Genomic DNA, 26083 nt, shown 5'->3' with positions numbered 1-26083 from the left:
ACCAAATGTGGGGGGAACTATACTGCCAACCTAATGTGGGGGGAACTATACTGCCAACCTAATGTGGGGGGAACTATACTGCCAACCTACTGTGGGGGAACATGCTGCCAACTAATGTGGGGGAACATGCTGCCTACCTAATGTGGGGGGAACTATACTGCCTACCTAATGTGGGGGGAACTATACTGCAAACCTAATGTGGGGGAACATGCTGCCTACTAATGTGGGGGAATATGCTGCCTATCTAATGTGGGGGGAACTACAAGGTACTGTACATTGCGGTAGGAGGGGTAGTCTTATATGGCGAGTATATCCCAAACTCTACATTTTAACTGTAAAAGTTGGGGGTCGTCTTATACACCCTGTCGTCTTATACGCCGGCATATACGGTATGTGGGGGGGGGGTCCTACAGATACAACCGGCCCTTTGAGGGTGAGCAAACTGCTGATGTGGCCCCCGATGAATTTGAGTTTGACACCCCTGCTTTAGACCATCTCATCTTAGCTTATAGTCTAATAATTAGACAGTTCTAGTAAATTTAGGAATTTTTTTTATGACAAGAATTAACCCCCCCCCCACCCCCCCGTTTGTGTTGTTCCTCCTCTCCCACCACTCCCCTCTCCACTCCACCACCTCTTCCCTCCCACCAACCCACCCCCTTTTTTTATTCCTTTAACCCCTTAAGGACAAGGACGTTCTGGAACGTCCCCGCACCCTGGGCTTTAAGGACCAAGGACGTTCCAGAACGTCCTGGTGTTTCTCCGGTCTCTGCCGCGCACCAGGCAGGGATCGGAACGGCATGTCTGCTGTTATCGTTCAGCAGGCATGCCGTGTAAAATTTGGGGGGAAACACACATTTTAGTGAAAAAAAACTTTTTTTTTTTTACATATGCAAAAGTTGTGAAACCCCTGTACCCCACAGGGGTTTCACAACTTTTGCATATGTAAAAAAAAAAATTTTTTTCACTAAAATGTGTGTTTCCCCCCAAATTTTACATTTTTACAAGGGTTAATAGCAGAAAAGACACCCCTCAATTTGTAAATACATTTCTTTAGAGTAAGGACATACCTTTTTTGGGATGATTTAGGCTTGGCGGGTGCACAGCAGGTCTTGCTTGAGTGGGAGCGCAGTCAGGGACCTTGAGCTTGATATGGAGCCAGGATGTGGGACCCCCCCTCAAGGAGCATTAATGGGGGGAGCACTGAGCCCTAAAATTAAGGCTTACTTTACCCCTTGTTACATTCCTCAAGGGGTCTAGTTTCCAAAATGGTATGCCATGTGGGGGGTATTTTGCTGTCCTGGCACCATAGGGGCTTCCTAAATGCGACATGCCCCCCCCATTTCAGCAAAGTTTGCAAATGTGACTCCTTCTCTTCTGAGCATTGTAGTTCGCCCGTAGTGCATTTGACGTCCACTTACGGGGTACCTCCATACTCAGAAGAGATGGGGTTACAAATTGTGGGGGGGGCTTTTCTACTATTAACCCTTGCAAAAATTTGAAATTTGTGGGGAAACACACATTTTAGTGAAAAAATATATATATTTTTTTACATATGCAAAAGTCGTGAAATCCCTGTGGGGTATTAAGGTTCACTTTACCCCTTGTTACGTTGCCCAAGGGGTCTTTTTTCCAAAGTATAATACCATGTGGGTTTTTTTTTTTGCTGTCCTGGCACCATAGGGGCTTCCTAAATGCGGCATGCCCCCAGAGCAAAATTTGCTTCCAAAAAGCCAAATGTGACTACCCCTCTTCTGAGACCTGTAGTGCGCCAGCAGAGCACTTTTCACCCCCACATGGGGTGTTTTCTGAATCTGGAGAAATTGGGCTTCAAATTTTGGGGGGTATTTTCTGCTTTAACCCTTTGTAAAAATGAAAACATTTTGTGAAACCAAGCATTTTCGGTAAAATTATTATTATTTTTTTTTTACATATGCAAAAGTCGTGAAACCCCTGTGGGGTATTAAGGTTCACTTTACCCCTTGTTACGTTCCGCAAGGGGTCTAGTTTCCAAAATATAATGCCATGTGTTTTTTTTTTTTTTGCTGTCCTGGCACCATAGGGGCTTCCTAAATGTGGCATGCTCCCAGAGCAAAATTTGCTTCCAAAAAGCCAAATGTGATTACTCCTCTTCTGAGACCTGTAGTGCGCCAGCAGAGGACTTTTCACCCCCACATGGGGTGTTTTCTGAATCGGGAGAAATTGGGCTTCAGATTTTGGAGGGTAGTTTCTGCTTTAACCCTTTGTAAAAATGAAAAATTTTTGGGAAACCAAGCATTTTCCGTAAATTTTTATATTTTTTTTTACATATGCAAAAGTCGTGAAACCCCTGTGGGGTATTAAGGTTCACTTTACTCCTTGTTACGTTTCCCAAGGGGTCTAGTTTCCAAAATATAATGCCATGTGGGTTTTTTTTTTGCTATCCTGGCACCATAGGGGCTTCATAAATGCGGCATGCCCCCAGAGCAAAATTTGCTTCCAAAAAGCCAAATGTGACTACTCCTCTTCCGAGACCTGTAGTGCGCCAGCAGATCACTTTTCACCCCCACATGGGGTGTTTTCTGAATCGGGAGAAATTGGGCTTGAAATTTTGGGGGGTATTTTCTGTTTTAACCCTTTGTAAAAATGTAAAATTTTGGGGAAACCAAGCATTTTAGGTAATTTTTATTTCTTTTTATCATATGCAAAAGTCATGAAACCCCTGTGGGGTATTAAGGCTCACTTTACCCCTTGTTACGTTACTCAAGGGGTCTAGTTACCAAAATATAATGCCATGTGTTTTTTTTTTTTTTTTTTGCTGTCCAGGCACCATAGGGGCTTCCTAAATGCGGCATGCCCCCAGAGCAAAATTTGCTTCCAAAAAGCCAAATGTGACTACTCCTCTTCTGAGACCTGTAGTGCGCCAGTAGAGCACTTTTCACCATCATATGGGGTGTTTTCTGAATCGGGAGAAATTGGGCTTCAAATTTTGTGGGGTATTTTCTGCTATTACCCTTTTTAAAAATGTAAAATTTTGGGAAAACAAGCATTTTATGTAAAAAAAAAAGTCATGAAACACCTGTGGGGTATTAAGGCTCACTTAATTCCTTGTTACGTTCCCCAAGGGGTTTAGTTTCCAAAATGGTATGCCATGTGTTTTTTTTTTTTTTTTGCTGTTTTGGCACCCTAGGGGCTTCCTAAAGGTGACATGCCCCCCAAAATCCATTTCAGAAAAATGTTCTCTCCAAAATCCCCTTGTCGCTCCTTCCCTTCTGAGCCCTCTACTGCGCCCGCCGAACAATTTACATAGACATATGAGGTATGTGCTTTCTCAAGAGAAATTGGGCTACAAATACCAGTAAAAATTTTCTCCTTTTACCCCTTGCAAAAATAAAAAAATTGGGTCTACAAGAACATGCGAGTGTAAAAAATGAAGATTTTGAATTTTCTCCTTCACTTTGTTGCTATTCCTGTGAAACACCTAAAGGGTTAAAACACTTACTGAATGTCATTTTGAATACTTTGGGGGGTGTAGTTTTTATAATGGGATCATTTATGATGTATTTCTAATATGAAGACCCTTCAAATCCACTTCAAATCTGAACTGGTCACTGAAAAATAGTGAGTTTGAAATTTTGTGAAAAATTTGAAAATTGCTGCTGAACTTTGAAGCTCTCTGGTGTCTTCCAAAAGTAAAAACTTAAGTAAAATTTATTTTGAATATCCATTTTCCTTACAAGCAGAGAGCTTCAAAGTTAGAAAAAATGCTAAATTTTCATTTTTTTCATCAGATTTTTCACCATGAAAGGATGCAAGTTGCCACAAAATGTTACCACTATGTTGAAGTAGAATATGTCAAAAAACTATCTCGGAATCAGAATGATAACTAAAAGCATTCCAGAGTTATTAATGTTTAAAATTACAGTGGTCAGATGTTCAAAAAACGCTCTGGTCCTAAGGTGTAAAATGGCCTGGTCCTTAAGGAGTTAAAGGGGTATTCCAGGCCAAAACTTTTATTTATTTATCAACTGGCTCTGGAAAGTTAAACAGATTTGTAAATTACTTCTAATAAAAAATCTTAATCCTTCCAATAGTTATTAGCTTCTGAAGTTGAGTTGTTGTTTTCTGTCTAACTGCTCTCTGATTACTCACATCCCGTGACATCATCATTGAGCAGTTAGACAGAAAACTTCAGAAGCTATAACTATTGGAAGGATTAAGATTTTTTTTAATAGAAGTAATTTACAAATCTGTTTAACTTTCCGGAGCCAGTTGATATATATATAAAAAAAGGTTTTTCCTGGACTACCCCTTTAACTTGTATAAGTGCAGAACACCAAACCTTCTAGCACCGTTATAATAGATGCCTAATTCCTTTCAGGAGTAGTTACCTTTTCGTGGCCTGCGTGTAGATTTGTTTAAGGCCTTGTTCACATTGCCATCCATTATTCGGAGTTCCGTCGGCAATATGGCCAGAAGGATGGGAGTTTAGCAGAGAAAAAAATAGTGCACGCTATTTTTTCTCTGCTAAAATCCTGTAAAATTACTGGGTGACCGATAGACCCCATGCAAGTGAATGTGGGCTGTTGGCACCCAGCAGTAGCCATTTACATCCTACCCATTTCATGGTCAGATCTGCAAAAAATAAATAAATTAGCCAATCGGACTCTTAATGGGTCGGATGCAAACTGCCATGTGAACCTAGCCTTACTTGTCTATTGATACTTCTCATGTCTTGCACTGCACAATTTATAATGTGCACACATGTTTGCAGCTTAAAGTGTTAAAACTCTAATGAAAATGAGATTTGAAAAAATAAAATTTAAAACAATTGGCAATGTCAATGCCATCGGAGAAATCTTTAGGACAAAAAATAAAAAGAATAGAAAAAATTCTTCTGAATTAAAACACATTTTTATTCTATATTGTGCAGGTGAAAACATAGGTAAGGAAAAAGCCCAACACTACCGGCATGACTGACAGAAGATGATGTACCGTACATGCCTTTACACCACAAACAGAGGGGGGTCCTAACTAGTGGGACATTCTATGACATGCAGAGGCTCCAAATATTTAGTGTGCCAGGTATTATGGAATAATAGTGCCAACATTCTCACCCAAGCTGGTATTGTATAAGGATTCTTACCTCTGCTGACCAGGACCCAGTCGTTGTTTTGAACACTCTGTAAGTGTATATGACGTCTTTATGGCTGCAAAAGTTCACAAACATATGTATTAATAAACTTCATAGAGTTAATTATATACTTATTTCTGAGAGGTTTTCAGATATATATTTTCCTCCATCTAGACCACATGAAGAGATTGGCGGATGTGAAGGAAATGGAGACTTCTATTAATGAATAATGAGACATTCTTTTGCTATTTTTAAACTGTTGTGCAGTTCACAACACTCAACACATACCTATGGCTACAACTACCACTAGTCCACCATAGCCTGTTGTCTGCTGACTACTACTACCACCATCCCACCACCCTTGCTGCTGCTTCTACTACCAGCCAAGCCTACACATACACAACTCATGATCCCCAAAATAGGAACTTTTTTTTTGCCTTTTTATACAATAGCAATTTCTTCTACACTTTTTGGGGACATCAATTCATAAAAGGGAGAATTTTTGGAATGCTCAGAAAAATACATTGGCCCTAATTTACTAAGAGTGTAGTGTAGTTTTCTTTGTGAGTTTTGATTCCCGACAGGTATTTTTTCACAGTATTTACCAATGTTTCCCTACGTTTTGCTTTTTTCCCTACGTTTTGCTTTTTTAACAACTGCTCTGAGCTTAAATCCACCATTTCTGTGGAAACATTTGTAAATATGTTGTGATTTTCCTAAAATGTCAGGGACATGCCCTTTCCCTTGCGACCAAGCCTCCCTTTCCATGTGACCATGCCTCTTTTTCAGGTTTTCTAAATAAAATGGAGAGATGATCTTTTGAATTTTTTATCACAAATTCTGGCACAGACACATTTTGTGGTGCAATGCACCACATTTAGCACACAATCTGACAAAACAGTTTAGGTTTACAATAATAAATCAAGGCCATAAGGGTTATTTATCATTGTGTTCTATTCCTTTTTTTTTTTTGTTCTAAATCTGCAAATTTTTATTTCGTTGTCAGGATTCGGCAAGCTGGAGGTGGATCCTCTGTGTCAGAGAGGGATTGGCGTGGACCGTGCCGGCAGACCGGTTCTAAGTTGCTACTGGTATTCACCAGAGCCCGCCGCAAAGCAGGATGGTCTTGCAGCGGCGGTAGCAACCAGGTCGTATCCACCGGCAACAGCTCAACCTCTCTGACTGCTGAGATAGGCGCGGTACAAGGGATTAGGCAAGAGCAAGGTCGGACGTAGCAGAAGGTCAGGGCAGGCAGCAAGGATCGTAGTCAGGGGCAACGGCAAGAGGTCTGGAACACTGGCTTGGGACATACAAAGAACGCTTTCACTGGCACAATGGCAACAAGATCTGGCAAGGAAGGGAAGGGGAAGTGAGGTTATATAGGGAAGTGCACAGGTGAACACACTAATTAGAACCAGGCGCCAATCAGTGGCACACCGGCCCTTTAAATCGCAGAGAGCCAGCGCGCGCGCACCCTAGGGTGCGGGGCCGCGCACGCCGGGACAGAACAGACGGGGAACGAGTCTGGTAAGCGGGCTGGGACACGAAACGCGAGCGGGCACGTCCCGCATCGCGGATCGCATCCCGACTAGAGACTGACCGGGGGGCTGCGAACAGGAACACGCAGCGGGTCTGACCGGGGGGCTGCGAACAGGAACACGCTGCCGGAGCGCTCTGCGTAACATTTGTGCTAATTGCAGGGGTTTTTTTTGCGTTTTTTTTTTACAAGTCCTGAATTCCGTCATTTTGACCTTTTGGTGTTGCTAGACCATTTTTTAAAGTGACGGATGCAGTGGCGGCAATTTTTTTCCGCAAATCTAGACCACCTCCCGACGAGGTCTAAAAAAATTACTACTCCTTTGGTGTTTTTGCAGGTGGTTTTAATTCTTTTTGGACTTTAGCATCCAAAAAAGTGATGGAGATACCTTTTTTAATACCATTTCGTAGGGTACCATAAAAAAATAATAAAAACATACAGCAATGATGGAAAAATTGTATTTAACAAAATTTTTCTTTTTTACAACAACATTTTTATTAATTTTTAAACAGGGATCAATTTATGTGGGCGGGCAGGGCACTAAAAATGTAGCCGACAATAATAAAAATGTAGTGTGTGTGTGTTTTTCACTTTTTTTTTCTTAATTTTTTACATTTTTTAGGTAGCATGGAACACACTGTTCCATGATGGTAGTAGTAGTACCTGTACTTATTGACAGATCGCCCCGGGTCCGTTGCGATCCTTCTGTATAATTTATAGATGCGGCCAGCCGCTCTTCTATGGTCCCTGCACTGCCGTATATATACATCTATTCATATTTCCCGCAGAGAGAGCTGTGATTGGCCAGATGGTTCCAGACAATCACAACTGTGTGGGAAATATGAATAGGTGTATATATACGTCAGTGCAGGGGACCATAGAAGAGCAGCCACGCGCATCTATACATTATACTGGAGGATCACAGCGGGTGTCAGGAGTGACATCCGCTGTGATCTTTCCTTAACTGCAGGTACTACTGCATGCTTGGAGCTGTAGTACCTGCATTAATAGACAGATCGCAACAGGTGTCAGAAGTTACACTCCCTGCAATCTGTCTATTAATGCAGGTACTACAGTTCCCAGCATGGAGCAGAGTGGGCTCCATGTTGGGAGTAGTAGTATTAAGGACAGATCACAGCGGGTGTCACTCCTGACACCCGATGCAATCGTCCTATCTATTGCAGAGATGCGGAGCGGTTCTATACAGCTCTCGCATCTCTGCACTATACTCCGGCCGGCCAGTGATATGAATAGAACATCACTCATTCATATTTCCCTCTGAGAGCTGTGATTGGCTGCAACCATCCAGCCAATCCCCACTCTGGGCAGAAAATATGAATGAGTGATGTTCTATTCACATCACTGGCCGGAGTATAGTGCAGATATGTGAGCGCTGTATAGAGCCGCTCCGCATCTCTGCAATAGATAGGACGATCGCAGCGGGTGTCAGGGGTGTAACACCCGGGGCGATATGTCTATTAGTACAGGTACTACTACTCCCATCATGTAACAGTCTGTTCCATGCTGGGAGTAGTAGTACTTCCTCAAAAATTTAAAATTTTAAGAAAAAAAAGTGAAACACACATTTTATTAACAATTAATTAAAATTGTGTTATAAAAAAATACAATTTTGTTAAATAGATTTTTTCTCACCCCTACTGCATCCTTTTTTATTTATTTATTTATTTTATTATTGTTATTTTTTTTATTATTATTATAATTTTTTTTTTTGGTACCCAACACATTTTTTAAAAACTGACAAAGGGGCCCCGAACAGCCATAGCCAGCAGGGGTGAGGTGGCACTGGTGCCCCCTCACGATCGCCCTGATTCATTGGCCTGTTTACCGGCCGACCAATCAGGGCACCTGCTGCGGGTGTCACTCCCGCAACCCGCTCCGCCCCTCTTCCGGAGGATGTGATCGGGTGCGGGAAGAGGACCCCGGCAGCTGGGGACCCCGATCCCCGGCGTCCCTGTTGGGATCGGGGCCCCAGGAGTGGCGGCGGCGAGGGACTGACCTGGAGAGCAGCAGTTGGAGCTGAGTGACAGCCTCCTGCTGTTGCTTAGCAACAGCTCCCAGCATGAAAAAAGGGCATGCTGGGAGCTGTAGTTATGCAACAGCAGGAGGCAGACCACCACAACTCCCAGCATTCCCTTATGGGCATGCTGGGACTTATAGTTTTGCAACAGCTGGAGGCACATTTTTTCTATGGAAAAGTGTACCTTCAGCTGTTGTATAACTACAACTCCCAGCTTACACAAACAGCTAAAGTGCATGCTGGGAGTTGTAGTGGTGCATCTGCTGGTTGCATAACTACAACTCCCAGCATGCCCGTTGGCTGTCGGTGACTGCTGAGAGTTGTAGTTTTGCAACAGCTGAAGACACACTGGTTGTGAAACTCAGATTTTTTTTTTACCTAACTCAGTGTTTCATGACCGGTGTGCCTCCAGCTGTTGCAAACTACAACTCCCAGCATGCACCGTACATGCTGGGAGTTGTAGTTTTGAAACAGCTGGAGGCACGCTGGTTGTGAAACACTGAGTTAAGTCACAAACTCTGTGATACATAACCAGTGTGCCTACAGCTGTTGCAAAACTAAAACTCTCAGCATGTACAGTCTGTCAGTGCATGCTGGGAGTTGTAGTTTTGCAACAGCTGGATGTTCCCCCCCAATGGGAATGTACAGGGTACACTCACATGGGCGGAGGTTTACTGTAAGTATCCGGCTGCAAGTTTGAGCTGCGGCAAATTTTCTGCCAGCGAGAAACTACTGTGAACCCCCGCCCGTGTGACTTTACCCTAAAAACACTACACTACACTACACTAACACAAAATAAAAAAAAAAGTAAAAAACACTACATATACACAGCCCCCTACACAGCCCCCCTCCCCTCCCCAATAAAAATGAAAAACATCTGGTACGCCACTGTTTCCAAAACGGAGCCTCCAGCTGTTGCAAAACAACTACTCCCAGTATTACCAGACAGCCACTGACTGTCCAGGCATGCTGGGAGTTTTACAACAGCTGGAGGCACCCTGTTTGGGAATCACTGGCGTAGAATACCCCTATGTCCACCCCTATGCAAGTCCCTAATTTAGGCCTCAATTTTAGGAGAAAAAAATGTTTTTTTACATATGCAAAAGTCGTGAAACACCTGTGAGGAATAAAGGTTCACTTAACCCCTTGTTACGTTCCCCGAGGGATCTAGTTTCCAAAATGGTATGCCATGTGTTTTTTTTTTTTTTGCTGTCCTGGCACCATAGGGGCTTCCTAAATGCAGCATGCCCCCAGAGCAAAATTCGCTTCCAAAAAGCCAAATGTGACTTCTATTCTGAGACCTGTAGTGCGCCAGCAGAGCACTTTTCACCCCCATATGGGGTGTTTTCTGAATTGGGAGAAATTGGGCTTCCAATTTTGGGGGGTATTTTCTGCTATTACCCTTTTTAAAAATGTAATATTTTTTTTTTTTTTTTTTACATTTGCAAAACTCATGAAACACCTGTGGGGTATTAAGGCTCACTTTATCCCATGTTACATTCCCTGAGGGGTCTAGTTTCCAAAATGGTATGCCATGTGTTTTTATTTTGCTGTTTTGACACCCTAGGGGCTACCTAAAGGTGACATGCCCCCCCAAAAACCATTTCAGAAAAATGTTCTCTCCAAAATCCCCTTGTCGCTCCTTCCTTTCTGAGCCCTCTACTGCGCCCGCCGAACACTTTACATAGACATATGAGGTATGTGCTTAGAGAAATTGGGCTTCAAATGCAAGTAAAAATGTTCTCCTTTTACCACTTGCAAAAATTGGGTCTACAAGAACATGTGAGTGTAAAAAATGAAGATTTTGAATTTTCTCCTTCACTTTGCTGCTATTCCTGTGAAACACCTAAAGGGTTAAAACACTGACTTAATGTCATTTTGAATACTTTGGGGGGTGTAGTTTTTATAATGGGGTCATTTATGGGTTATTTCTAATATGAAGATCCTTCAAATCCACTTCAAAACTGAACTGGTCCCTGAAAAATATTGAGTTTGCCTTGCTAGCACTGCTCAACACAGGAACCCCACAAGTGCAATCTTACATCTGATCCACCCCTGAAATTGCACTGTATGTTTGGACCTGAGGAAGGCACTCTCTGTGTGCCGAAACGCGTCGTCCATTGTATCCAATAAAAATATTTATTGTCCTGTGCTGGCTCGAGTCCTCCCATTTGTGACCATGTCTGTGCGCAGCGCCTCTAAGACTGTATTTTCTCCATTTTTCACGAGTTAGTTTGGAGAAAAGACATCTGAGGAGTGATCTATACACAATGGCCCTGATTTACTAAGAGTGGAGTGTAGGTTTCCTCGAGGGTTTTAATTCCCTAAACTATTACTATAACTTTTTTTCCACGATATTTACTAAGGTTTCACTACATTTTGCACTTTCCCTACATTTTGTTTTTTTTTACACATGCTCTGATCTGTAGGGTTTTCCTCAGTTCATATCCACCACATTTGCTGTGGAAACTTTAGCAAATATGTTGGGTTTTTGTGAAAATGTCTGGAACATGCCCCTTTTCTGTGGTCAAGCCCCATTTCCCAGATGGCCACGCCCCTTTTGGGGGGGTTTTATCAGTAAAATGGAGAGTTAGTCAGGTTTTTCCTCAACTCTGGCACAAATTCTGGTGCAAATTCTGGTGCAGACAGACTTTCTGATGCAATGCACTGAACAAGACCCTGGACCGAAGCCCGGGGTGAAAAACACCTCTATTGGCACACCCCTACACCCCTAAAATGCATATAACTTTTATTTATGCATCTCTTAAAACCACAATTGAAATGGTAAAAAATGGTTAAAAATAGCACACAGGTAGGACACAAGTGAAAGTAAGTCCTAAATACAGGGATTACCCCAGATTATTAACAGCACGGTACTACAGTACACCGCAATTATTAGTACCTGCCTCAGTGTCTGATTTAATACATACACTACATGCCAACCTCTACATGTTTCGCCCTGACAATGGCATTCTCAAGAGGCAAATATTGGCAGTGATCTGGCTCAAAATGGCGGCTGGGGGTATTTATAATAGTGCCTGTAATGTCATATCAAGTGGACAGACTCAACCATCCAATTATATCCCCTGTAACATCCCAGTAGACAGATTAACCAACCACATCATTTGGATTTGATTTATATCCAGGTTGTCATGACCTCAAATCCAATGGTTATTCTCTATCCCATGCACGTCATTATGGATCGCCGGCCGTGTCACTGTTGGTCATCAATGAGCGCCGCGTTCCAGGATGACCATTGTATGTTGAGACTATGAGGGAAATGTATCATTGTATTTAGAGCATTTTTTGTGTATTTTTTTTACAAGAGTTTTTCTGTGGTTTTTTTTTTTTTGCGCAAAATTTGAGAGAATTCTTCATAGCCATGTCTAAGGTTAAATTTACCATAGAGCACTTTCTACTGTAGAATCGAATTTAGTAACTGCATTTTGTTTTAAAAAATGCACAAAAGCACTTTTCTTGCACAAATATACACCACCTCGGAGGACACGTACCAAAGTGTCAGAAAGCATCTGAGAATGGGAAACTTGTGTTCCCCTTTGTATTTTGGAAACATAATATATTAACTATTTTGGGACAGTTAGGACTACTACTCCCATCATGGACAGACTCTGCCCATGATGGGAGTTATAGTCCAGAGACTGAGGGGCAGATCGCACCGGGTCATTCTCCAGAGACCTGCTGCGATCCGCATTTATTAACTGTAAAAGCCGGCGGCACATGCGGCTACACTGCACTCCGGGTGTGGAATACTGTATACGCTGTCATCATACATAATTCCCCAATCAGAGCTCCTGTCTCCCGGCGGTGAGGATTATGAATTATGAGAGCTGTATACAGGAACTGGCGGGAAGCACAGTGGAGCCTCCGGCTTGTACAGTTAATAAATGCAGATCGTAGCGGGTTTCTGGAGAATTACCTGCTGCGATCTGCCCCTCAGACCCTGTACTTTAACTCCCATCATGGACAGAGTCTGTCCCATGATTGGAGTAGTTGTAGTACTGCAGCGCTGAGGGATGGCACTTGCGGGAATTTTAGGACTACTACTCCCATCATGGCGGGGAGTGCAGTGTAGCCGCATGTGCCTCTGGCTTGTTAATTTAATAGATGCGGATCGCAGCAGGTCTCAGCAGAATGACCTGCTGCGATCTGCACCTCAGCCCCTGGACTACAACTCCCATAATAGACGGAGTATGTCCATGATGGGAATAGTAGTGCTAAAAGTCCCGCAGTTGGGGGATGTGCATGTGCCATCCCTCAGCGCTGCGGTACTACAACTACTCCCATCATGGGACAGACTCTGTCCCATGATGGGAGTAGTAGTCCAAGAGCAGAGGGACACATTGAGCTACACAGTCCAGGCCTGATTCTGTTCTCATTATGCGTTTTGCATAGTGGGAACAGAGCCTTTCTGGCAGTGTGTTCCCAAACAGGGAGACTCCAGCTGTTGCTTAACTACAGCCCCCATGATGGGAGGTGCAGTTTAGCAACAATTAGAGGCTCCCTGTTTATGAAAACATTGCATTATGTGCGCCAAAAATGTACTAGCCCATATTTCTTGTTTTTCTCTGCTCATTTCAGATATCTGAATGCAGAGGATCACGTCACATTTGGTGGACTGTGACGATGACCAGCGTTTTTTTTATTTCAATAAAATGGTTAACAAGGGCTGTGGGGGAGTGTTTTAGAAAAAAAAATTCAACGTGTTGTTTTTTTTATAATTGAATTTTCAGGCTTAGTAGTGGAAGCCGTCTTATAGACGGAATCCATTACTAAGCCGAGGATTAGCATGAGCCCCAAAATCAGTTAACGCTAACCTCTAATTATTACCCCGGTACCCACCGCCACAGGGGTGCCAGGAAGAGCCGGTACCAACAGGCCCGAAGCATTAAAAATGGCACTCCTGGGTCTAGGCAGTAACAGGCTGGTGTTATTTCAGCTGGGGAGGGCCAGTAACAATGGTCCTCGCCCATCCTGATAACGTCAGGCTGTTGCTGCTTGGTTGGTATCTGGCTAACACTGAAAATGCGTTTATTTTTTATTTTTTTATACATAAATAAAAAAAAGTGTGATTCCCCCATTTTTTCATTATCAGCCAGATACCAACCAAGCTCATCGCAATATGTCAAATTTGACGTAGTCCTCCACATTCATGTATCTAAAATGAGAAAAAAAAAGAAACAAAAACAATAAAACTACAACCATTTCTATGATTTCTACACTATCAAAAAGCTGGTGTGAAATTTTTTATGTAAACTGGACTCTCACCCCTTTGAAAATATCATGTAAACGCAGACAATATACGTGGACACGCCCACTTTTACAAAACTGACATGAACAGTGTAAACCGCGGCACAAAGCTCTTTGAAAATGTGGTCGATACTTTTCAAAATTCTTTGAGAATCTCCCCCTCTGTGTACTTTATAAAGATTTATGATTTTACTACTGTGCAGAGTTGTGTTCGGCGCACACTTCTGCTCCAGCACTTCTAGCTATGTGAGTAGTGTATCGCAGGAAAATGACACAGCTCTGTGCGGTAGAGAAGGAGTGTATGGTAGAGTGAGGGGGGGGGCTTTCTATATTTGCTAAAAATGTATCAAAAGGAGTGCACAACTTTTGTAAATCTTGAGCAGGAGTGTAAATTAGACAAGCAGTGTAAAGGGGTAGATCTGTGTCTACAATAGACACCTAATGATAAATGTTCCCCTATGACTCTATAGTAACCCAGTAATTGGTTCCGAATCCCCAAAATGTCCTCCAAAATATTGGAAAAAATTAGGATTAAAGAAAAATAAGTTGATAACAAAGAAAAATAAGGTGATAACTAATACAGATAAGTATAAGAACAGCAAGTTCTTACATGTAAAATTAAGAAAGAGCTGATAGAAGATGTCAATCAATGTAGAGGACAGGAGCTTCTTCAGGGTCCTGTACAGTACACACAGTGTCCCAAAAAGTAAAATGTAGCTGCTCTTTAGATCTGCGAAATGTGTGAATGGCTTGAAGAACTGACCAACCAGAATGGAACTTTTTACCTGTGCCAGGATTAGCTGCTTCTTTGGTGTCCAAAGGAGCAGCTAATTCAGGCACAGGCAAAAAGTAGTACAGAACATGTAATACTTCCCTGTACAGTAGGGAGGCGCTACCAGACACCCAGACAGTTCATGCTCTTGAGTAATACAAGTGGTATACCAGTAAAATGCCCATTCTAATTGGTCAGTTCTTCCAGCCATTCACACATTTCACAGATCTGGATTGCCCATAGCATGTTGAAAAGAAAAGACAATTGTATGTTGAAAATATTTTAACCTGAGGCCATTGTAAGTTGATGGTCCACTGTATATGAATGGACAGAAGAGATCTTTCTAGTGATCTTTTTATACCTAGACCGGTAATCTTGACAAGGGGGCATCCTTTAGGTCTAGAGGAAAGAAAGTTTCACTATCATTAAATGTAGGAATTCTTTAAGGTAAGAGCAGTTAGACTAAGGAACTCTTATCACATGATGTTGTGATGGTATTTTCCTTGAACAAGTGCAAGAGGGACCTGGATTACAAGCCTTAATATTCCATTACTGGATAACAATATTTCCTAACTGAAATATCCCTTTATTAGAATTGCAATGCCAAACCACCTAAACACCGCTTTCACTGACATTTTTTATGTAACAAAAGAAGTAGGGAATGGCCCTGCTCACTATGTATACTGCCAGTGGGTGTTATATAATTTAAAGTGATTGTGAGTCATAGGCTGGAAATGTTCTGTGCCAACCAGTATAATGGTGCTCTGTTCAAGTACAGCAGTACTTATATATAGTAAGGTAGAGCAGAGGAATAGAATGGAACACACTTCAATTAGCATTGTCAGGCGTGTCTTCGATGCATCAAGTGGATCCGTCTGGAGGTGGTGGCGGACTTACTGGGATGAACCACCTTCACACTGATCAAGTCAATGCATCAAGGACGTTTCTGATCATTACAGTTACGGTAAGTGCCATTCTATTTCTCTGCTCTTCCTTACCATGGACTGAATTTTTTATTTCTCTTGGTTGCCTTTTAGAATAATCTGCTATTCTATTAATACAGCATATGCATGTGGCAGAATTTTAAAAGTCAAGGCTGAATTCTTAATGAAGGAATACTATCCTTTAAGCTTTGTTCCCTATGTTTTGGTCAATATTTTTACCTGTGCCTGGAGGGGTTCCACAACACAGAAAAATGTGTACATTTTTTCATTATACTATTTTCTGTGTCAGCTCCACAAAAATACTGACCAAAATCAGGTTCAAATAACATAGCCTTAATGGGGTTATCCAGGAATAGAAAAACAGTGCTAATTCCTTTCAAAAACAGCTCCACGTCTGTCCACAGGTTGTGAGTGATATTGCAACTTGGGTCCATTCGCTTCAATGGAACTGCGCTGCAGAACCACACCCAACCTGGACACAGACGTGGAGGTTTTTTTTTAAAAAGAAATAGCTCTGTTTTTATCTTCCTGGATAAACCATTTAAGGCCCTTTTATAGAATCAGCAGAATGATTGCTTGTAAGAACATATTTTCCGTATAATTGGCCCTTGTAAAAAAGGCCAGTGATCAGCTCATGAACAAGAAAACACATCTTTTGTACAAACAGTAGATAGTCTGACACTGCACCTATTCGGACGCTTGCATCTCAGTAACACATTTCTCTACTGTACAGAGAAATCGTGGTGAAGGCTCAAAACGATAGAAGTTTAAAATGCAAAGGCACCCCACTGTCATGTTATGCTTGTATCCCATTTTGGGAGTATGTTGCAATAAAGAAAATGATTTACTACATTGGTGAGTGCAGCACTCTTCTATATGTTTACATATTTTCTGTAGCCATTAAAATCACTGTTATCAGGCGCATATGTAAAGAGGCAATTTGTGATCGACAAAAAAAAGGTCACATGAAAGATCAATTGATTGAGCTGTATAAAGGCTTATTGAATGAGTGCCAATCATTAAGATCTGTGCTCAACATTATGCAGACAATAAATTCAGCTACCCAAAGGGCATATGGGGCCCTCACAATCAATTATTTACTAAACCCCAGGGCTGCAGCCATTGCCACTATTTGCCTCTTGAGAATGCTGTTGTGAAGGCAAAACATGTAGAGGCTGGCAATATAGTGTTTATTTTAAAGTGATCTTCAGTTCGGGCACAGCGGTAACTGCAGTGCTGCACCTCCAAACATACGGAGTGATTACTCCCAGTGATTTATACACCATACCATATGAGCACTTAATAAAAGTTATATTTTAAGGGTAGCGGAAATAGTGGTGTTTTACCCCGGGCTAAACCCTGGGGTTAAGTAAATAATTCACCATTATGCAGCCCTTGGCCCATGTACACAGACAGCATTTGATGCACAGGATTTAAAGCTGCAGATGTGATGCTGTGTTTAGTCATTTAGTTTACATTAAACTATGCAGCATAAAATCTGCTGCTTTAAATCCTGCACATCAAATATGCACAGGGCACTGTACATGTGACTATACCCGTATGTGAAAAAAAGATTACTTCTTCAGATATGGCAAGCACTGTAGCTAGATATACTTTATCACTTTTATTGTGTTTAAATACAACTCTAATTCCATTCTACTAGAAGTCCCTAGTTACACTAAGCAAACGCCATATTGAGCTTTAGTATAATGGCACAAAATCTATTGACAGTGAGAAACATTACCCATTCCATTGTATGAAATCAACCATATTGTTTTAAAGAGGTATTCTGGTGGAAAACATTTTTTTTTTTTTTTTTTTTAAATCAACTGGTGTCAGTTAATAATCGGAAAGACAGGGGAGGAGCTTTTCTTTGTGTTGGAGACAATTGATTTTACCTATAAGAATTTCAATGCGTTTATCTAACCATTCATATTTAGCATATCTTTGAGGAATCACAATGCATGTGGACATGGATATTGTTAACTGGTAACCCCAAACACTAAGTATAGCCATAAGATTTATGCTGCTTTCAGATGATGTTCCTGTAAACATTTTAAGAGCAGACATTTTAGCAGAGATCCAGGCCTCATCAGCAGCACTCCAACAAATATTGTGGTAGCAAAGTGCGTGTAGAATCAGGTTTTGTCCCGATTATCACCAGAGACACAGGGAGCAAACCTACATCATACTCATCTACTGACCAAAGTTTCAGGTTTACTTCCACTATAATCTCCAGTGGGATCAGGCTGTCTGGTTCCTGGATGTAAGGTATAACAACAATGGTGTCTATCCTCTCCAAGTTTACAGGAACATCATCTGAAAGCAGCATAAATCTTATGGCTATACTTAGTGTTTGGGGTTACCAGTTACCAATATCCATGTCCACATGCATTGCGATTCCTGAAAGATATGCTAAATATGAATGGTTAGATAAACGCATTGAAATTCTTACAGGTAAAATCAATTGTCTCCAACACAAAGAAATGCTCCTCCCCTGTCTTTCCGATTATTAACTGATGAAAAGACCTATTCCTATGTAAATTATTCTAGGCCTAAATTCACACTAGGTGCTCCTTATATAGTCAAATTCAAAGATAAAGAATTTTCACTAATAAAAGGCCACCAAATGGTCTCCTCATACTGATGCTGCCCCCTCCAAGCTCTCTAATTGTGCTGCTCTATGGTCTCCTCATGCTGATGCTGCCACCTCCAGGCTTTCTCATTGTGCTGCTCTATGGTCTCCTCATTCTGATGCTACCACCTCAAGGCTCTCTCATTCTGCTGCCATGGATACTGCAAAATATAATTAAGGTGCTGGTCCCCAGTTTCAGAAATTCCTCTGCATTAGGGTCACTTTCAGGACTCCTGATGCTGCTGCTGCCAACTCCAGGCTTTCTCATTTAGCCAATATACTATCTCCTCATGCTTCAGCCAACTCCAGGCTGTGCAATTCAGCCACTGTATGGTCTCCTCATGCTGCCAACACCTCAACGTTGTGTCATTCAGCCACTATATGGTCTCCTCATGCTGCCATTACCTCCACGCTGCAACATTCAGCTACTATATAATCTCCTCATGCTGCCAACACCTCCACGCTGTGTCATTCAGCCACTATATGGTCTCCTCATGCTGCCAACACCTCCACACTGTGTCATTTAGCCACTATATGTTCTCCTCATGCTGCCAACACCTCCACGCTGTGTCATTCAGCCACTATATGGTCTCCTCATACTGATGCCACCTCCAGGTTCTATCATTGTGCTGCTGTGCGACAGTGATTCTATAAGTGATGCCTGTAATCTGCATGTCATTTTGAATAACAGTATTATTTCACTACCCCAGTACACTTTATATGCATGTTAGAACAAAGCATACCCCTATTGAGGCTCTCTGTCATCCAGAATTAGCCATTTTTAATATAGATTTTTTTCAAAAAAATCTGGCAAATCGGCCGAATCAAATTTTTCAAAAGTTCGCTTCTAGTATTAGTGTGCCTCAGTAGTCCATCCTGGGATATAATTTACATTCTAAGTGTGTGGTAGTATGTAAGGTGCAATATTTAATATTTGAACCATTTTTTATTTTCTGTAAGACTGTCAGGAACTAAGGTAACATATATTAAGTAGGGTCTACCCGTGCCTAACCTATTTACCCCTAAAGATAGAAGGTTCCTTTGCAGGATCACCTTTGTTAGGGCGCCTGTCTTGCTGATTTAGGCAGGGTGGCAAGGAAGAGGCCAGATTATGTCATGTCCTATATATCCTTTTAATCCTTACCCTGTACCCTAGGTGGGTAATATAGCAAACCCTAAATATATAAATATACCCCCGCACAGTAATTAGCACCATATCTAGTAGCGGCCATGGCTGTCTGCACTAACAGTGCTTTGTAACAGTTTATTTTTCTTTTTTTTTCTGTATGTGATTTAAGTGTATAATTTGAACCTTTTAATATACTTTATAAGAGACTTAAGAGACATTTTTCGCTTTTCGCACGACAAGAAATAGGAAGAATAGTAAGTTGAATGTAATGTAATGACTATATTGCTTTGATAGGCTCATATAGTCATAGGCTGACATGTGGAATGTTTGTTGCCAGCTTTCCTCTGCCAAAACAATGATCATGGATAATATGCCACATTCACCATGTTCAGTTTTTGATGCTTTTATTAAGCCAAGGCCATGACTATATTCTAAAATTCTTCTTGTGAAGGGTTCTTTTGTATGGAAATTTGTATGGAAGTTGTTCTTCTAGATGACATTTTCGCAAGGTAAAAAAACAAATTGATTGATCTCATCCTGGATCTGTGACCTGGGCTTTTAACCCCTTAAGGACCAAGCAGGCCTTTTCAGCAGCCATCCGTTGACAATGCCTGGGGGGGTCCGGCGATTTGAGGCACATGTGACCCGATCACCCAGAATTAGTGGGTGATCAGCGGTGTAATATACACCACCAATCACCTCCTGTTACTGGGGGGAGGTGGCATTCACGTCATCTCCCCAGAAGAACTGCTATTGGTCGGACGATTGTCCGACCAATAGCTGTTGGCAGAGGAGGGGTTAATGCCCCCTTCTCTCAGCTCTGCCAGCCCACCAAGCTCATTCAGCAGACAGAGCTAAGAGAAGGAGCCAGGGACCCCCCTCTGACCATATCTGTGCCCCTAAGGGCTGAAGAAGTTGCCTCCTGCCACCTGTAGTTCAGGGTGAGTTTGTGTTTAGGGATAGGTAGGAGTTTAAAAAAAAAGTTTTAAATATAATAATTTTACCACAACAATGGTCCTCAAGCCCTAATGTATTCTGGACTACAATTGGTATATGGGGGGAGTTGATCTCTCTGATCAAGTCCTCAAGCCATACAACGCCATGCGGAAAACACAAGTATGGTACAAAAAAGTTGTGGTCTACTTGGTACAGGTTGCCATGTACAACTCTTTTGTACTGTCCCAGTATGCATGGCAACATAGGGACATCCTTCCAGTTCCAAGAAGAAGTCCTAAGGGCCCTGATCTTTGGTGACCGGGAATATAGGAACTGGAAATACAGGTGCCAGGATCGTCTCAGGCCAGTACTTTCCAGGTAAGGTCCCCCACACTGGAAAGAAGGGATGATCCCAGAAAAAATCCAGAGTGTGTCACAAGAGGGGGACACCACCATTTAATGTGACACTTGTCCCGATCATCCAAGCCTCTGCATTAAGGATTACTTCAAGGAGTATCACACTTCCATGGAGTACAAAATTTTCCCTTTTCATTTTAATTTCCCATAATTTGACCCCAATGTACCAAGTCCAGAGTGCATTCCAAATTTTAACCCCATAAACCACTAAATTGCCCAAAAAACTCTTTCAGCAAAAAAAAAAAACATGATAAGACCTCTGGGTGTATTTTTTCCAAAAATGGGTCATGATTCATTGAGTCACTATCATCGGTGTCTTTTTTATTTTGCCTCAAATGCCAGCGCTCTCTCTCCACCTGAGCGGTGTGCGAATTTGAGGCAACAGGTTAGGGACGGCCACACACATCACATTCCCAGAATGATGATTCCCCCCTCCCCCATAGTACACTTCATCCATTCCTGGAAAATAAATTTAGGGAACACTCATCCATTCCAGATGTCTTCCCCAGTGGGTGTACTGTGTGGAATGGAGTCACATGTTGGTTTTCCTTTCTTTTATTTTCCGCTGAATGTATGAAACTGTCAGCTACTGATATGCCATAGGCCTCAAATGCAAATATAGCTCTTTGACTCTTGAGCCCTGTAGTGTGCCCACACAGCATGTTACGTCCACATATGGGGTATTTCCATACTCAGAAGCAATGGGATTACAAAATTTTGGGGGCATTTTCTCCTATTACCCCTTGTGCAAATGAAAAATTTGGGGTAACACTGGCATTTTTGTGGAAAAAAAAACAACTACATTTTACGGCCCAATGTTCCAAATACCTGTGAGTTGTAAATACTCACTGTACCCCTTGTTACGTTCCCTAAGGGGTGTAGTTTCCAAAAGGATGGCACAGCTCCCGCTGTTCTGGCTCCATGGTAGCTCTGTAAACGCTCAAGCCCCTGACAAAATTCTTGTAAAGCTGAATCGCGCTCCTGCTCTTCTGAGACCTGGTGTGCACCCACAGAGCGGTTTATGTCAAATATGAGGTATGTCCTTACTACGAAGAAATGTATTTACAAGTTTACAGGGACATTTTCACCTATTACCACTTGTGAAAATGAAAAATATTGGGTCACCCCAGCATTTTTGTGTAAAACATCAAATTTTTCCTTTTCACATCCCACTTTAATGAACATTTATTAAAAAACGTGAGGGGTGTTAAGCCTCACTCTACTGCTTATTACGTTTCTTGAGGGGTGTAGTTTCCAAATTAGTATGCCATGTTTGTTTTTTTATTTTTTTGCTGTTCTGGCAGCATAGGGGCTTCCTAAATGTGACATGCCCTCCAAAAACCATTTCAGCAAAATTTGCTTTCCAAAAACCAAATGTGACTCCTTCTCTTCTGAGCATTGTAGTGCGCCTGCAGTGCACTTGATGTCCACACATGAGATATTTCCATACTCAGAAGATATGGGGTTACAAATTTTGGGGGGCATTTTCTCCTATTACCCCTTGTAAAAATGTAAAATTTGGGGGGAAAATGCATTTTAGTGAAAAAAATTCATTTCCACATCCAACTTTAACAAAAAGTCGTCAATCATCTGTGGGGTGTTAGGGCTCACTGTACTCCTTGTTACGTTCCTTGAGGGGTGTAGTTTAAAAAATATTATGCCATGTGGGTTTTTTTTTTTTTTTTTGCTGTTCTGGCACCAAAGGAGCTTCCTAAATGCGAAATGCCCCAAAAAACATTTCAGCAAAATTTGCTTTCCAAAAGCCAAATGTGACTCCTCCTCTTCTGAGCATTGTAATGCGCCCGCAGTGCACTTGACCCGGAGATACAAGGTGATCGGGGGTGTAGGATACACCCCCAATTACCTCCTGTATCTATGGGGAGGTGGTGATTCCAGCCAATAGCAGCCGACAGGGGAGGGGTTAACAGCATCCTCCTGCAGCTCCCGCGGCTGGCTGAGTTCAGTCACAGGTCAGAGCTGTAGGAGGAAGCCAGGGACCCCCCCCCTCGGCCGAGATCGGAGCCCCCTCAGGAGATCAGAAGCCCTGATAGAACAGGGAAAGAATCCAGCCCAGGGAAAGGTAGGGAAAATAAGGTGAAAGTAAAAAAAAAGTGAAAAAAAATGTTGCCCCCCCCCCCCCTGACCCCCTAATAGGTCCCCAAGGGTCCTCTGCAGTTTTTTCAGTGTGACCCGGGCCCTATTAGGGGTTCAGGGTGCTGCGATTTCCCCCCCCCCCCTTTTTTTTTTGGGCCGCAGCAGTTTTTTTTTTTTTACCCCATATAGCGGTGTGTGATTTTTAATCACACACCGTTATATAATACAGTCACACCAAACACACACTACATACTCCCCTGCCGCCCCCCCCCCCCCACACACACACCCTACCCCCCACCACCTCTCCCCCCCACCACCACCGTAGTAAAAAAGGCGATGGCTTGCCAGGCATTTTTGGCAGCGGAAGCATACGCTTTTCTTGCCTCCGACTCTGAATCTGCCAGTTAGGACGATGAAGATCCAATATTCCTGTGTTCTTCATCGTCTTCCTCGTCATCTAGTACTGATGATGAGTTGCCTGTACGGTGGCGGAGACACCGCCAGGCGAGGCCACACACCCCCCCATGAAAGTGGCCCAGTGGCCGGCACTAGTGCGAGTGGTGATGCCGCTCGTACTTGGAGTCCGGCCCCTCAGACAGGTTTACCGGAGCCCCCTTCCGGTGAACCTGTCTGGAGACCCCCAGAGGGTTCTCAGCCAAGGGTTCCGGAGTTTGTTGGCGACTCCGGAATCCGGATTGACAATTCTGGATTCACTGAAATTGACTATTTCAGATATTTTTTCAGTGACAGTTTTGTCAATCACATGGTGGAGCAGATGAATCTGTACACCAGGCAGTTCATCGCCCACCAGCCTGATTCTGTTTTGGCCAGGCCCAGTGAATGGTACACCATTGATGCAGCAGAAATTAGGACATTTTTGGGCCTCTTACTGCATATGGGCCTTGGCAAAAAGCCAAGTGTCAGGCAGTACTGGAGCGGGGACATCTTCTACCAGACCCCGCTTTACAGTATGGTCATGGCACGGAGGCGGTTCGAGGCCATTCGGAAATGCCACCATTATGCAGAAAATGAGGCATGTCCACCCCGAAGTGATCCCACCTCTGCCTGATGAAGCTGCTGTTGCAGTGAAACGCGTTGCATGATGGGAGAATAAACTACCTTGCTTTTATCCATTGATTTGCATCACTTGTGTCCAGCACCACGCACAGACCAGTGTTCCTCTTTGAAGCTGTCCACGTGATCCCACCTATGACCGGCTTTACAAAGTGAGGCCGGTCATCGATCACTTTGGGGCCAAATTTTTGGAGGCCTACGTACCGCTCAGGGTACTCTCGGTAGATGAGTCTCTTATCAGTTTTAAGGGGAGACTCATCTTCCGCCAGTATATTCCCTCGCAGCGGACGCGGTATGGCGTAAAGCTCTATAAACTTTGTGAGAGTTCCTCCGGGTACACTTACAAGTTTAGAGTGTATGAGGGATGAGATTCCCGTATTGAACCCCCAGATTGTTCCCCCATTCTTGGTGTTAGCGGGAAAATCGTTTGGGAGCTCGTGCACCGATTGCTGGATAAGGGTTACTACGTGTACGTGGACAACTTTTATTCCATAATCCCTCTGTTCACATCCCTTGCCGCCAGATCTACATCCGCTTGTGGGACTGTGCGGAAAAACCAGAGAGGCCTCCCTCTAAATTTCCTGCAGACACCTATGCCCAAGGGTGAGTCCCGTGCCCTTACCAATGAAAACCTGTTGCTGGTCAGGTATAAGCATAAGAGGGATGTCCTTATGCTGACCACTATTCATGGTAATGGCAGCTCACGTGTTCCTGTGCGAGGTACCATAACAACGGTCCTCAAGCCTGATTGTATTCTGGACTACAATCGGTATATGGGGGGAGTTGATCTTTCTGATCAAGTCCTCAAGCCATACATGGCCATGCGGAAAACTCGTGTATGGTACAAAAAAGTTGTGGTCTACTTGGTACAGGTTGCCATGTACAACTCTTTTGTACTGTACCGGAACGCTGGCAACATAGGGACATACCTTCAATTCCAAGAAGAAGTCCTAAAGGTCCTGCTCTTTGGCGGACTGGACTTCCCGGAATTGAAGTAATAGGTGCCAGGATCGTCCCAGGCCAACACTTTCCAGGTGAAGTCTCCCACACTGGAAAGAAGGGACGAACCCAGAAAAGATGCAGAGTGTGTAACAGGAGGGGGATACAGAAGGATACCACCACTCAATGTGACACTTGCCCTGATCATCCGGGCCTCTGCATTAAAAACTGCTTCAGGGAGTATCACACTTCCATGCAGTACCGTATATACTCGAGTATAAGCCGAGTTTTTCAGCACGATTTTTCGTGCTGAAAACACCCCCCTCGGCTTATACTCGAGTGAACTCTCCGCCCTCAGTGGTCTTCAACCTGCGGACCTCCAGAGGTTTCAAAACTACAACTCCCAGCAAGCCCGGACAGCCATCGGCTGTCCGGGCTTGCTGGGAGTTGTAGTTTTGAAACCTCAGGAGGTCCGCAGGTTGAAGACCACTGCGGCCATCGACATAATCCAGCCCCCTCTCACCCCCTTAAGTTCTGTACTCACCTCCGCTCGGCGCTGTTCCGGTGCTGCAGGACTGTCCGGTGCTGCAGGACTGTCCGGTGGGATAGTGATTCCGGGCTGTCATCTTCACCGGGGGGGGCCTCTTCTCCGCGCTTCGGGCCCGGCCCCGGAATAGTCACGTTGGCTTGACGACGACGCAGAGGTACGTTCATTACCAACGTCCCTCTGCGTCATCGTCAAGGCAACGCCTCTATTCCAGGCCCGAAGCGGGACAAGGAGAAGATGGCAGCCCGGAATCACTATCCCACCGGACGACCTCCCCACCGGACAGTCCTGCAGCAGTGGACCAGCACCGAGCAGAGGTGAGTACAGAACTAAAGGGGGTAAGAGGGGGCTGGATGATGTCGAAGGCCGCAGTGGTCTTCAACCTGCGGACCTCCAGAGGTTTTAAAACTACAACTCCCAGCAAGCCCTTGCTTGCTGGGAGTTGTAGTTTTAAAACATCTGGAGGTCCACAGGTTGATGACCACTGTATCAGACATTGATGGGGATGATGAAGGGGGGGGGATTATGACAAGGGGATGATGAAGGGGGGGTGTGTGGGATGATGACAAGAGGATGATGAAGGGGGGTGGGGATGATGACAGGGGGATGATGACAAGGGGATGATGACAAGGGGGGTGTG

The 26083-nt window shown here is 43.3% G+C and overlaps 1 protein-coding gene across 2 annotated transcripts in view; it reads right to left on the bottom strand.

Moving 5' to 3' along the window:
• SH2D1A (SH2 domain containing 1A) overlaps positions 1 to 26083 on the bottom strand; it is a 56849-nt gene that overhangs the window by 6806 nt on the left and 23960 nt on the right. For both annotated transcript variants that reach the window (XM_056539448.1, XM_056539449.1), the window contains one exon: positions 5126 to 5189. In XM_056539448.1, coding sequence (XP_056395423.1) covers positions 5126 to 5189 — 64 coding nt within the window. The remainder of the gene's footprint in view (positions 1 to 5125; positions 5190 to 26083) is intronic.

The sequence above is a fragment of the Hyla sarda genome, chromosome 9 (genome assembly GCF_029499605.1).
Source record: "Hyla sarda isolate aHylSar1 chromosome 9, aHylSar1.hap1, whole genome shotgun sequence".
In the NCBI taxonomy this organism is placed as follows: domain Eukaryota; kingdom Metazoa; phylum Chordata; class Amphibia; order Anura; family Hylidae; genus Hyla; species Hyla sarda.
The sequence above is the reverse complement of the archived record's forward strand: the minus strand, read 5'-3'. Positions and strand labels throughout refer to the sequence as shown.